Raw genomic sequence first — 15,251 nt, 5'->3', positions numbered from 1 at the left:
TTCCAACCCTGCTGTCCCAAATAAACATCAGGCACAGTGATGGGGAATGGGAGGGCGCAGGGGCAATGCTAAAGGAGGTGGAGGAGAGGCAGGAGCACGACAGCGGACATGTGAACGCAGGGACAAAGCACGTGGCCCGGGAAGCCAAGACCTTGGGCACGGCCCCAGCTCCGCAGCCGCTCCTTCACCTGGTCAATCCGCCTCCTTTTTCTCGAGCCCCCGTCTCCATCCGGGAGGATAGAGGAGAACACCGCCTGTGTTCTGGCCCCTTTGACATCGTTCCGAGGGACATAAAGTCTCTTTTGAAAGACTTGTGCCAGATGCTTACCCACTGCTGTCCCACTTCCCTGACAGCATCCTTCCAGTATATATTGCACCCCTTGGCCTCCTCTTCCCTGGTCCAGTTTTGCTTTCAGGAACAATAAATCTTAATCTCAGCTACCAGATAAAGCATGAACGGATTCCTCTCTTCGGATGTTTCCTACAGCACACAGAGAGCTCATTCAAACCTATTTCTGTGGCAGCAGTACCAGCCTTTTGGTGTGTGCCGCGAAGGCTCTCTGCTGGGTCCTGCTGACAAGCCCACCCCTGTTAGGTCACTCGATAGGGACCTGTCCCATCACCCAGCTGCAGCTGTGACACCATGCTGCCATGCACCTGACACAAATTAGCCACAGCGAACCAGCAGCTCCCATCACCTGATCCCCCGTGCTGCCCTACCACCAGACCAAATGCATATCTAGTGTGTGTTTGGGGGAACATCAGCACGACTCAGGGGGTGAGCTTTTAGCTGTATTAAAAGGACTGCAGGTTCTTTGTGAAAAGGGTGGAAAGGGAAAGGTGCGGGCTGGGCTGCCCAGAAGCATAAGGTTGGGCCCTATCCTTTGTCTGAAAGGAGCAGATAAATGAATTGGAAAGACTGATGTTGTGGACCAGATCCAAAACGTCTGGCACAGACCACCTGTAAGACCACTTCAGCGTTAACAGTAACGAGGGACACTGCTCTGCTGCCGCTGCAGAACAAGCAACCTCAGCCATCCATAAACACAGCCAGAACCCAGCAGCAACAGAAAGGCTCCCAAAGCCAAAATGCTCCCGCTGTCCAAGGCTCAGCAAATCACGGTAATTTCACACCCACAGTATTTTATGGCAGACTCACAGTGAAATCAGCAGAGCAGCAGATAATTATGGCTCATTTTTCAAAAGGTCTTTGCTAAGAACAAGCTTCTGGCTGTGGGAATCTTTGTGCAGGTGAGTTGGGGGGCGGGGGTGGGCAAGAGAGCTGGAATTCCTTTCTCTTTTCTCTGGCTTTGCAGGAGGAAAGCAAAAGCAACCTTGTCTGCAAGGCACTCTGTGTAATGTTTTTGCAGCAGCTACTTTTCTTCTCAACCTTTGATTGAGAAAGAAATTAGGTCCCTTCCCTCCCTCACCATGCCTGCAGTGCTTTCTAGGGAGCCCACACCAGTCCTGCTTGGCCTTCTCCTGATTACTGGCACTGCGATTTTTCTTATTCAAGGAACATCTTACGCCGTTTCTCTCCTCCCACTCAGTAAGCCTCATGTGCTGCTTGCCCAAGCACAGTATCTGTACCAGATGGACAGAAAGAGCTGGAGATTTCATCTGTCATTTCGGACTAGCTCTACAATCTGCAGTGTCATCACAGCTTATTCCACATCATCCATTCTTTCAGAGATGCAAAGCATGAATCACCACTGCTGGCACTCCAGTGGTGGAGTGGCAGTACAGGCTCCCCAGCTTCCACTTCTCATGTTATTAAAGGAAACCCATTTAAAATACTCAAACATCCATGTAGGCAAACAGTTCCTAGCCTTCCCTTGGCACTCTGTGGTAGGACAGCAGTGTAGATTAATTCTCTGTCCCTATTACTTTCTTACTGCTGTGCTCTTAAAACTTAAAAATTAATCGTTATTTCCTGAGGCTTTTATTGTAGAGCAACATGACCTTTACAACACCCACACAAGTATTAGATATGCTAAAGTTTCTTGAAGAGAAAAAAAAAAAAAGAAGAAATTAAGGCATAATGGAGGTGCATCCCTGCAGTTCACTGTTAGGCTATGTGAGGTTAAGCTGCAGGAGTTATACTGAAAAGTTCCTCCAATAAGAATTGCATAAAATTTTCTCTTGCTGTGTGGTATAAGGAATGGATTGGGAAACATACTGCCTGTTTCCTGATGGGCTCCTCCATCTTCCATCTCCTTGAAGTGGTAAATATTCAAGGCACAGCATCTGAAATACACCAGCTGCCTTGTGAAGGTGCATCCTCTGGAGAGCTGGGGCTGAGCAGCTTGTGAAGCAGGTGTATGCACGAGGACGGGGAGCACGTATCACAGCGCTGCCATCGGCCCTGCATCCGGGGCTAGGCAGGCGTAGACTCAAATCCTGAAACGCAGCACTCTGGCTTTTTTCATTTGGAAACTTGAAATGAAGAATAATCTAACTTCTGTGGCAAGAATCAATCTTCCCGCACAGGTAAAAAATGCTGCAGATGTTTTGCTTAAAAGTTTCTCAATTTCCCAGTTTTAGAGCAACTTCTTCTGCACTCCAGACATCTCTCCCCATATTTCAGGACCAGGCTGACTGTTGTCTATGCACGCTGACTTTCTCCTGTGGGTGAGATTGCTATTTAAGATCTAAAGCTGGAACCAGAGTCTACAGCTGATCCCCAGCACCTGCACACTGGTTTTCAGAAGTGCAAGCTGTCTTCCTGAATCCGTGGAGGACAGTCTACTCCGGTTCACTCCTGCTACCACTGAACACTTCTGAACATTCAGGTGACATTTTCAAATGTACTCCAGGCTCCATTTCAACAGCAACTGAGGAGGCCAGTTTCCACTGAGCAAGAAGTTTCTAAGGATTACTTTTTGGAAAAAAGATCAACTTAAGAGTTATGTGTCTAGTATTTTGTGGATTTGGACTTAGACACTGAAATGCCTTGGGTGTTTTTGAAAAACGTTACCACTGGAGCTCAGATGTGTTTTAAAGCACTTAAACACTGTGAGAGACTGGGTAAAAAGATCAGTTTATCTCAGGGACACATACATCTAAAACCCCAATACCTATAGGCCATTCATGTGATTAATTACTTCTGAACAAGAAGAAACATCCTGTAGAAGCTTTATTGACTCCATTCTTGAGTGTTTTATCCTTGTTAGTCTGTGTAATAGAATTTAAACCACAATGCATTAGGTGCTTCAGCCTAAACTACAGCAGTGCCCTCTGAAAAGCGTAACATTTTAAAATTGCTCTCAGGACACAGTGCAATTCATTCGTTCTGTGTGTGCTTAGGAATATTTATTAATATAATAACACAACTGCTAACAGCAAGAATTAACCTCTAGCTGCTCCTTTAAAAAATCGGTTCCAGTTTCTGCTTTGCTGACGTCTCTGCTGAGATTAGAATACATGTTTATTTGACCTGCTCACAAAACCCATGCTTTGGTTGCCTTACGTGAAAGGCAAAAAGCAGACTTTGGCTCAGATTAAAACACTGCCTGTAAAACAGGGAGCTGTTTCTCCCATTCATCTCAGTGGCCCATTAAATCTAGAGCCCAATGAGAACACTGTTTACCCTACTGATAATTACTACTTCACTGCTTCTGATTTGGCAGACATCCAGCTGATGCACATTGCTAACACAGGCACACCAAGGTAAAACCACAGTTCTACACTAGGTGACTCTTCTTCTGCCATTGAAGCCAGTGGACATAAACAGGACCAAACTTTCCTTTCCCTGCCTGACTTCTTGGTGTAGACCTTTGTAAAAGTTGAGTTTAGATGCACTCAGCTTTCATTCTTTTTCAGATAGCCAGGAAATACTTCCTGATACAGGGTATGTATTTTCTGTAACAGCAAGACTAAGATGGCTAGTTATCAGTCTTCAAAGAACAGCAATTATTAGCAGAATACTTTTTTTAAAAATCTGACATGAAAATTTAGACATGGGCAGACAAACAGTCTGTTAATCATCATTTCCCATCATTTTTTGTTACGCACTCTGGAGCTTTCTCTGCATCACCGTCAGACTATCTAAATTTTAAACTCTATATTGTGACCCAGAAACGTCAGTAAGGAATTGAGGGGGCCTGCATAGACAAGGTATTCCTGCCACGGAGTGCCTGCCTGTCAAACGAGACAGACGGGAGGGCGGAACGGAGCTCAGCAAGTGTGAAAGAGGACGGGGCAACAAGGAAACAAATAAAAGGCAAAGACTCAATTCTCTACTTCCCTTAGATACGGTGAAGAGCAATCATCTGAGTACCACGACAGAGCAAGGTTTTAAAACTTGTCAAAATGGCTTTAACCGGAGGTAATCAGTCAAGCATTTTCTACTTTTGGTAGCTATTAATGTATAATTATTTCAATGTAATTGCACATGTAGCTGAACTCAAGGGCAATGACTGAATTTTAACAGGATCACGTGACATTATTATAATTGAAGCTTTTGTTCTATTACAGAAAAATAACTGCTTTAAACCACTGTGTTGCCAGGTTTTCCTATTATATCAGTTAGACTTTCCACTGACAGAAATTCAGCAATTGTGACTCACACAGTGTTGTAATACATCAGCAATCTAATATATCTATTAACAAACAAAATACGTTCCATAAACTCCTGAGCAGTGGAAAAGCATCCATTTTAGTGGGGTGTATGTCTATTTAATCCAAATATGATGGTTTGTTATTATAAAATGCTCAGTGTACACATTTACCCTGTGAGATCAATAATAAGAAGATGAAAATTAGCTTTTGAGTACAGATGTCAAGTCTAGTTGAAAGATGAATGAAAAATATATAATCCATCAAAACAGAAATAAAACCAGAATGTGGCCTGAGTTCTTAATTAATGCTCCATCAGTGGGCTTGGAGGACAGTTCCCCGGAGAGGAGAACATTCTAAAAGATTCACTTATGCTCACTGCCAGAGGACAAGGATGTCATCACCTTTTCTTTAGGAGGCAACACAGAGCCTCCTGTATTGCTCGCTGTATTGCGTTCCACGGACACATGGAGCACAAACATCCTCATTCAGACCTACGGTTTCTTCTGTGCTTATTTTGGCCAACAGGTGCAAACAACATTTTCTCCAAGTTTTTGATTAATGAATAAGGAAGAAAGTTATCACTCAGTTCTGCAAACAACTGCAGCAGTGGGACTGTGGTCACAGATGGGTGCTCCAAGAACATCTGAGCTTAGTCACTTGCAGGATCAAGACCTCTATCTTTCCAGACAACAACAGTATTGTCATCAGTACTGAACACACCAGGAAAATGCAGTAAGGTGATGAAATACCAACAAAACTGGTTCTCTGATGTTGGTGGGGGGGAGCATTGGTTTCCCAATACGCTCTTAGAGATCAGAAATATCAGGAAGCAGAACGCTTGAGAAGGGAAACAGGAGCAAATTTCCTTCGCAAAGATGCTACACACCACTGTCATACTCAGTGTTTCTTGAGCAACCAGCAGTGTCCACTTCAGAAAGGCAGGGCACAGCTAGGGAGAACCTGCGGTAAAGCGAGGGCGGGCTGCAAGCATACCCGGGCACACGGGCAGTGTCTGGGTCAGGCAGTAACCCCCGAGGGAACCCTCTCTATTTAGAATCACAGAATCATCTAGGTTGGAAAAGACCTTGAAGATCATCTAGTCCACCGTTATTTACAGCAGCGCGTGAGGGAGGTCATGTTCAATGGCTACACCAGGCCCCGCTTTTTTTTGTGCAGGTTTCTTACACTGTCCCTCGGCTCTGATGAGCCAGCAGCCTCGCAACTGGGGTGCGTTACATGGTCCAGCACTCTGCTGACACACACGGCTACGGAAGAACTGGAGAGACCTGTGGTAAACGTTCCCTCTCCCCTGATGGGAAGCTGTCAGGAGCAGAGCTGCCATGGAGACCCTCCCCATCCCCACAGGAGGGGAAAGGGTGACGGAGCTGGGCCCAGTGAGGCACGGTGCTGGCCTCGCAGCACAGCTTCATGCAAACCGCCTGGCACGGACGTTCACGCTCCGACAGACCCAACAGCTCCAGCTGCAACGCGACAGAGCGCCCGATACACCCCATCCCCACCACCTTCTCCTCCCCGCCACAGCTAGCCAGAACCGTGAGCCGCAACAAGCACTGAGAGAGCACAGAATTCCAGGCTCAGATAAACAAGGTGCTAGTGACTGCCGGGCGGCGGCGGAGGAAAGCAGCTCGCTGCCATCCCCAGCACAAGGTGCGCTGCCCGGCCCCGCGCGCTGTCCTGCGCTCACACAGACCAACTTCTGCTACCTGAGAGAGAGGTGGGTAAACTCAGACTGGTTCCTGGTTCCTGAGACACCAGGACAGTGGGGCTCTTCCCTGCGGCACAGCTGGTATCAGTAAGACCATCTGCCACATCTCCCTTTCCTTCAAAACACCTGCTCTGGGTACTTGTCTGCCTCCATCCTCTTGTGATACTTCAGATTCTCAGCAGCAGCACAGCACTGTCATTCACCTTTATTTTGAAATGAATGGCTTCCCATCCTCAGTAAGTTGTAATTGTTTTGTCAAGGCGTCATTCTCAATGTTTTGACTCAGATTTCAGTCATACTTAGTGTTTTCATCTTTTTGGCATTTTCCATTTAAAAACTCATCTTTCAAATAGTCTTTCATACATTTAATTTTACGTGGACTACAATACCATCTTAATTTCTGCAGTATCACTTTGCAATTGGTCTCCTCCACCGAAGTTAGCAGAAAACTATCAAAAACTCAAATGCTTCAGAACTCTGGAAAACTTAATCTCATGTAACAGTAGAAATTTAAATGCAGGTTTCTGTCTGACACTGCTTCCTTTTTCCTCAACAGAGAGACACAGGCACTTTTTTGACACAGTTAATCTGACCTATTTCAAATGTTTGTTTTTCAGATGACCTGCACTTTGCTCTGAATTCCATTGAGAAGACCTCCATTAACCATCAAGGGAGCCCAGGATGACAAGCCTAGATGTTACATCTACATTGCAGCCAGATGAGTTTCTGTCCTTCGTGCCAGCCAGTCCCCAACAGTTTATCTCTTATTTGGCATCCGCTGCTTATCAATACAAAGCAGAAACTACCTGAAATCACTTTTCTCTTCCTCAGCACTGATGGGACTCTTACCCACAGGTGCTGGTTTCTGGCACCACCTGTTCTTTAGTAATCACACAGGGTAAGAAGCCTGACAATGTTCAGTGTCTCTATCCTGTGTGAGGCACTGCAGGCTGGGTTTTCAACTGCCACCTACAGCAAACTTGTTGCAGTCCTCCGACATGCATCATTCCCTCCTCCGGCTCTAAATCTCCGCGTAAGCTACACTTAAGTTTAATGCAGCGCAGTATCTTTTTTCGACTCTGGCCCTGCCTAGGCATTTTGGATAAATCGTGACTCTTTAGCTGACAGGTATGGGCCCAGGGTACTGGTCACGTTCCTTCAAAAAACAACTCCGTGCTACCCAGAAAAGTCATCGTACTCATTCTAGTGGAAAATGCTGCAAGGTACTGAAATACTCTCTGTGTGTAAGGGTTTATTTCAGATGGTAGAAGGCTCCAAACTACCCTACAAGACGATCAGTGCGAGCACAACAGTGCCGTGCCATGGGGTTAACCATAGATTCAAGGAAGCTTGCATGGAAAGCAAGGAATTCTGTGGAGAATCACACAAGTTCCCCATCTTTAAGCTGATGACATCACTTTGTGAGGACCTTAAAGGTACTAGTTAATGGGGGGGGGGGGGGGGGGGGGGGGGGCAGAAAACAGATATGTCCGATCATGAATGGCTTTGTCTTGTATTAAAAGACATGTAAGTGGGAGAAAAAAAATACAAGAATAGGATTATAGTAGGATTACAATATGCAAAAATCTGGGAAAGAAAACAATTTTTTCTATAGCAGCCTGAGCAATAATACTGTGCAAAACTTCTACTAAGTGGCATCTTAAATATATTGATGTTTATGTAGCAGCTGAACCCACGGGGTCACAGGCACGTAGAAGGGGAGATGTTCTCCAGTGACCTGTGGCATGCTCAACGTCCAAGACTCAAAATGTGCAGATACCAATATATAGAAGGGTTGTAAAATAATCCAGGCAGATGGCTTAGTTTGTCTTCAAAACCTTGCCCTGGTGTTAAATGTCAGGTACCAAGACCACAGAATCGATGACTTCAAAATAACATCACAAGGCAAAAGACTCAAGTTATCCCCCGCCAGGTCACTGGTGCCTGTCACTGCTACACATCCTCCAGAGGAGTTTCCACAAGATGGGACAGGGCCACTCAGTGCTCCGAAGAAATGACGTCTCTAGGTTCTCTCGCTTTCTTAGGCACTGTTTTCTTTATAGTCGATGAGTTTGGTAGATTTTTGCTTTTCATGGATGTTGCTTTCCTCTGTTTTTGATGAGTGGTTCGCAGAGATTTCAGCCCCAGCATCTCACAGTACTTATTGCACTGGTGGAGGGCTCTGAACTGCTCAATGAAGGAAATCGAGCAGTTGCCTTTAAAACCTTTGTATCTGTAGTAACAAAGAAAAAAAAAGAGCCAAATGGAATTTCAAGATTCATTTTCAGCACAGGGAGGCAGAGTATGACTGTCGACTCATAAGCAGCTTGAAAACATTAAGCAAGTCTCTTCCACCATGCTGTTTTGAGAAGCACTAACTCAGTCACAGCAAATCAAACTGAGCCATTGAGAAGCGAAGGAAACCCGTAGTGACAGAAGCAGGAAACGGGTTAAAGAGGGATAGTTCTGTGGTCTGTGTCCTGGCTACTATTTTTCATTTCATTCAGTTGGGAATATAATTACCTGCTGGCTAACTTTGTCTCAGTAATATATGAATGAAATCCACTGTACAACGTTCTCCATAAATAGTCCTTTTGACCACCATGAAGAGACAAGCGTGCTGCAAGAGGTGCTGTCAGAACCAGAAGCTGTTTTCCTCCAAACACGTATGTAACCTCTGTGCTACGCTCCTCCCTCCCCCAGGCTTGACTGCAGGCTCTGAAGGAGCCAAGGCTCTCGGGGAAGAGGGAGGTCAGGAGCGTTCCTGAGCATCCCATCTCACCCAGCCTTCGCAGTTCCCGAGCCACCACCACAGCTCCCACTGCTACCTGCCCTTCTTCAGCGGGCTAGTAAAGCCGGGGAGAAGGCAAAACACATACCCATCTGCCCCCACTTATATCTAACTGTCCTGTTTTGCATCTCTAGTGTTCCTCTACAGAGAAGAAACAGAAAAGCAGAAACCTCAGGCTAACTGCTTTCCTAGCATCAGTAATTCTGCTCTAGGGGGAAAGAAATCTCTGTGGTAGGTAAGGCAAATCTGAAAGTTTCTCTAGTAATATTTATTGCATATTCTGGCACATGCCAAAATGGTAATGTACATTGGCAGTGCCCCTTACAGCCAAAAGAATCATCTATACATTTTGCTGCTGCTTTTAAACGCTGTCACAATTGCCTACCCATGGAGGATGGATCCCAAAAGATTTCAGACAAGCTGTGCCAGCCATGATGATAAAGACTTTGCTGATAATTGTAAGGTGAACAGCAGACCTTAATCTTCTAGGGAATTAAGTTATTGCTGGTGGTTAACTTCAATAAGAAAAACTATTTTGGAGTTCAACTTTCTCATCATAAGTGTTTAGGAGTCCTTTTGTCTTCTCATAACAATATTTTATTTTCAGGTTCTTCTCTGAAGTCAGAGTTTTTGAATGTTAAATACATATTTCAATGAAATAAAGCTCTGAATGTATTTTACTATTACTTGTCATGTGAAGCTGTTCACACCAGAGAAGTCTACCCTCTAAGTTAAACAGGTAGTAAGCCTGCCCTGCTCGAGAGAAGCCACACAGCCAGATGAACCTCAAAGGGCTAAGAATTTTTTTCCTCTCCTCTCAAGCTCTGTGCTTGTTTACCCAAAGGAAGTTTAAGAGGAGTGCCATTGTTACTCCAGGACTACACCCTGGAGCTCAGCAAGATAATGAACTGCTCTCGCGATCCTCTGGATTAAAAACAGACTTGAGACTTTGTACTTGAGCTCCTTTAGTATAGCCAAGTGGTGTCTACTCCAGACACATCAGCAGAACGTGAGTTCCACAGGCAAACGTGCCTGCGCTCAGCAAGAAAATCTCTTTGTATCAAGCACTGATCCTGACTCTAGAGACTAGTTAAAGCAGAGCAATGCACTGCCAGCAATAACTTCGACCAAAATGTTTTTATTATCGTGAATATCCAATTAACTGTTGGGTCTTTCTAGTGAGTGCCAGTGGCAAGAGCAGCTGCTGTTCGAGCACCTTCTGGTGTCCTGGGGTGTCACTGCTGGGTGCTGCAGCAGCTGTGCAAGAGGAGGTGAAGAGGCTCTGGGCCAGCAGCCTCTGGGTAGCATCTGCTTCCTCTGGTATCTGAAATTCTCCACTGCTGCTGCAGGACTGACTGAGAGACTTCGTTTCTCCTGCACTTTGTGTAGGTGTGTTCTGGCAGAAACATTAAGGATAAGTAACCTCCAGGGCTATCAATTAGGTGATAAGTTTCACTGCACTGAGTGCTGACTATTTCAATTTGTGGCTGCAAAATGACCACACACTCTTTCTCTTGCTCTCTTTTTTTCCTAGGTAGCCATTTTGTTACAGCTAAAGAAAATTTCTTCAAAAATCCACTTTTCTCATGAAGTAAATAGAAGTCTAAATGGCTTTCCTATCTGTATTTGGTATTTGTCACTTCCTGTATGTCTTTGAGGGAACATCTAAACAAAGACCAGAAACAGTAGCATTTGCTCAGATGATACCATGAGTAAGAGACACTTTAAATGACAATTGAATGATCTGCTAACTAACTTTAGCTTTGGAATTCAACATACGCCAGAAATATTTGCAGTAAAAGAGCATAAATATCTTGTGAACAAGAGACAGAACATTTATATTAAAAACGTGATTATTTTAGTTTTACTAGCTTTGCCCCTAAATCAAGCCATCCTCATTTCCCTTCTCTTAAATAACAGGTTTGCAGCTGATCTTGTGGCTATGGGAATACTCCGTGTCCATTCTGGAAGCTGAGAGGCACGAGTGAGCCTAGTTTGGCTCCACAGTGTGCAGACAGCCCTGGACTTACAGCGGGCCATAGGAAAACTCATCTACAGCTGTGGGACCGAAGTTTCACATCGGAGCGCTCCCAGCTGTTGGCTGTTTGTTAGACACTGCTCCCACCCAGCCCCGCTCTGTGCTCCCAGGCTGCAGCCTTTCTTCTGGACAGACCTAACGGCCACAGCCCTGCTGTAACCTGGCAGGGCCTACGAGGCCTACGAGCTTCACTCCAACCCTTCCGCGCTGTTACAGCTCGCTGTCCGTGTAACAGGGGGAAGGGCTCCATTACCCAATGGCTTCTAATCTGCACAGTCTGTATTGTTCTCACAGGTTTTGTGTTCGGCAACACCAAACTGGCCATCAGCCTTTAAAAATTTTATTTTGCTCAGCATGAGCTATTAATTCACTGACTAGATGACTGATAAATAAAACCTGGACAGAATTCCATCTCCCCAACTTGACAGCTGGGGGTTGACCCAAACCAAGTCTTCCTTAAATCTGAAGGGGGAATGTTGGATTTGTCCCCAGGCTTAAACTCCCCAATGCCTCTTATTGCCACGTTGAGTAAAACTAAATTTATCACTGCCCTGAAACCAGACAGACTTTCAGATCCACATTTGGCAAACACCACTCCTATTAATCATCATGACCATGGGTCACTGTGTTCCTGATTCCTTCATCTTTGCGTTTACCATTGTTGGATAAATACCTGGGCACTTGTGCACAGCTTCTCAACGGGCTCGCTGTTTGCACTTAGAAACCAGCCACTGTGTTGCATTTGTTTACGTTCGCCAAAGACTCTACGAATTATCTTATTTAAAGGATTGATCTCCTGACTCTGGTGCACCCCAGTGGCTACATTAAAAATACTTTCCAGGCTTTTCAGTTTCTAGTTGGGCTTCGCCCTCTGCTGACAGAAACTGTATTGCAGCTACTTCAGCACATTGAATAAATGACCCTTTGCTTTGGGTTCGTCTGGTTTCCAATCCACAGGTAAACCAGATGCAGGAAGGATAAAAGATCAGAATTACTTTGAAGAGTGTTAATTGTTGAAGACATCAATCTCTCCACAGCCTCTACAGAAAGGAGGGCAAAGATGAAGGTAAAAGGATACATAAGTGCTCATCCAGAAATATTTTTTCAGACTTGGAACATGAGTCTGGGCCTCCCAAAAAATCATTAACAGCAATGAGCGATGCTGAATATAGGTACAAAAGTTTAATATATGCTGTTTATTCTGCTTAGTTTACAAGAAACACTGGGGGATAAATAATGTCCATGAATAATTCATAACTGTTGCTATATTGGCTTTTGCAAATTCATCACTAACAGTTTGCACTATGACATTAGATTATTTGAAAGCTTGACTGTACCATGAGCATGGCAGGGGTGGCGGAGATGGATTTTTTTTCAGTTTTTTTTTTTTTAACCACGATCACAAGTTTAATCTTAGAGTGAAATTACAATTGTATTTAATTTACATTCCAATCACAAACAACACGAATGTTCATCCATTCATCAAGGATCACAGAAGCACTTCCCAAGGGTATTTTTGGTTTGCCTTGATGTGATTGTCCCAGGCTTAGAAGAATTGGAAGCAGAGGACCTGTCTGTGGTCAGTGAGGTCATTACCTCTGCAAGGAGTGGTTGAGGAAACTAACAATTCTTATAGGCAATTATACCAAAAAATCTGCTTTGTATCTTCTCTAACAATACAGTTAAAATCCTACCAGTAGCATACTATATTTTTTTAGTTAAGTAGGACTATGTACATTCTCCCCAACACGTGAGACAGACAACCTCTCACCAGCACGGCTGCACGCTACCAAAAGCGGCAATAGCCAGCAGTACAGATGAATTCTGTGTACTTGTTTGCTTTCCCCATGCATTTCTGCTCAGAGAATTAAAAAAATCAAACAGCAGCTACTGATGCAGAGGTGTCCCTTCTGGGAAAGCAGCACAAAAGAAAAATACAGGATGAGGAAAAATCTGTTCTCCTGTAGCAACATCATTAGCTAAATGGCAAACAAAATGATACTCAACATTCTTGGGAGGTTGTTCATGAAGGGAAATGATATTCCCTTATATATGACTGAGGTGATCCTTACTACAGCTTACATTGCATATTCATTTTTGTCACTTCACCTTCCTCTTCCCTAGTCCAACGTGTGCTTCTATAGGAGTAATTTCCCATAGTGAGCTGGACAACAGCATCCCTTAAAGCATTTCTATAAATCTTCTGATGCCAGAGAACAGTGTCACCTAAATAAAATTTTTATGACTTCTTTGTTTTATAACAGGATGATGCAACTTCATTTCAATTGATTTAACTTTGGATCCACAGCTAAAAGAATAAATCAGTGTAAATTCTGAATGGATGCCAACCTGCAAATGTTCAGGATCTTCCCAGAATATCCTGAGGTCAAATTTTTTAATAATTTAAAAGATACAGTGAGGTTTTTTCCCTGTACCACAGGTAGATAGACAAGCTCCAGTTTAGTATAAAGACTGAATACATACAATCGGATCTGCTTTTTCCTGCCAGTTTCTCACAGCAGATATGAATTTAAAGCAGTGGTCCCAGGCAGGTACCCCCAGCCCCTTTCCCTGCCCAGCAGCCAGCTGATTTGAATGGCTGCCTGCACTGCTATTCCTATCAATGGCTCTTTTGGCCTGTGGTATAATTAGAAGCTTTAATTAAGAGAAACTTAAGAGAAGTGGAATAAAGTTAGAACATTAAAGGCCTATATCTTTACACACATGTTTAAGTCTCCCCAAAAGACCTGAAACCATTGCAATACTACTAGGAAACAGGCCTCTTTAAATATTCTGAACAGATCTTTTGTTATAGGTCAGAATAACTGCTTCTGAGAGGAGAAGAGAAAGAGATACCATCAAATCTCTTACCACATTTCCTTTTTTATCAGGTAAGTGGCCTATACAAAGCTGAACAGACATTTTCCCTCCAGCCATGCAGCTGACAAGAACAGGGGCTCAAGAAAAGCTTATTATGGTCACTGCCTGCTATAGGAAGAAAAACTCACAGAGTTCTAAACTAAGAAAACAGTCTTTATAAAAGCTTGTGTCAAATGCATATTTCTAAAGCTTTGGCACTTTTGCTGGCTGCAGGAGGGATTTCAGCTGCGTTCTCTCATGCAGTCCCTGCACCATCCCCTCAAATTCCTTTCAAAAAGGGCAACGCAACCTCTGGCCCCTTTCAGGGCTTCTCCTTCCGCAGTGCCCACAGAGCTGTGGAGAGCGGAGCAGGCTTGCCCGGGCTCTGGCAGCAGGGCCCAGCAGCGGGGCTGGGTAGGGGTAAGGGCCCGTACGGGCATTTGCTGGGGCAGGTGCTGGTGAGCGCGAGCCCAGCAGCAGTTCCAGCCCCAACAGCAGGCTGGCTTCGAGGCGCCTCCTCTGTGGTCAGACCCTCGGGACAGCACAACACCAGGTCTTCCACTGCACCCCAGGCTGGAGCCAGTGCCGGCCCTGCATCCTCAGCCCTACCTTCTGCTAGCTGACACAGCGCCATGCAAAGGGCCTTGCTTACTTGTAAGTCACTGGAGACCTTGATTTCACTCATGAAATGTCCTCTGAATAAGCCTGTTCTAAGGGAGGCATGAAGCAAAAGCAAAGCCCAATCTACAGTGTAGCCTCATCCTTTCAGAGCAAAATAAATGTGTTTCCTTTACAGGCAGGTTCCCATAAATATGGACAAAAAGAAGTTAAAAGAGTCAGATAAGGATTGGTTTTTTCCAAAGTTAAAGCAAGAATAAATTTCCAGTGCACTCTCCCCCAACATATTTACACTGTGAAGAGACTGATGTGTAAAGCAAAACCATGCTGTTGAGAAATAATTTTTTACTCACCCTTTGGCCAGTGTTGCTATGCCAACGTCAGTTAACTTCATTCCTACACCTACAAGGCATCAAGGAAACAGAAAGCTTATGTTACACTAGAGTTTCTAGGAGTATCTTCAGATTCAAAAGCACCATACATAGAGGCGTTAAATCTTATTGATTCATGGTTTTAATTTTAATTATTTGTCACCATTTTTTCAAAACATTTTAAAGTAACCCAATTAAAAATAGGATGTTTGTGCTCTGTGTCACTAGCAGTTTCTAGAAGCCAGTCTCACACCAGCATTTTACAGACAGCAAGGGGATAAACAGAGC

General features: G+C 44.4%; 1 protein-coding gene across 5 annotated transcripts in view; it reads right to left on the bottom strand.

Annotated features, from left to right (window-relative positions):
* LOC141917863 (alpha-protein kinase 2-like) overlaps positions 1-15,251 on the bottom strand; it is an 89,368-nt gene that overhangs the window by 36,551 nt on the left and 37,566 nt on the right. For 4 of the 5 annotated variants that reach the window (XR_012621483.1, XM_074811476.1, XM_074811477.1 and 1 more), the window contains exon 10: positions 14,946-14,994. Coding sequence is in view for 4 of the 5 variants with exons in the window: in XM_074811476.1 (XP_074667577.1) it covers positions 14,946-14,994 (49 nt within the window). In the remaining variant the exon portion in view is untranslated. Of the gene's footprint in view, positions 1-7,780; positions 8,520-14,945; positions 14,995-15,251 lie in introns of those variants that run through there. The other variant, XM_074811479.1, reaches the window with a different exon arrangement.

The sequence above is a fragment of the Strix aluco genome, chromosome W (assembly GCF_031877795.1).
Source record: "Strix aluco isolate bStrAlu1 chromosome W, bStrAlu1.hap1, whole genome shotgun sequence".
NCBI classification, from domain to species: Eukaryota; Metazoa; Chordata; class Aves; order Strigiformes; family Strigidae; genus Strix; species Strix aluco.
Note: the sequence above shows the minus strand (reverse complement) of the source record. Positions and strands in the feature narration are given on the sequence as shown.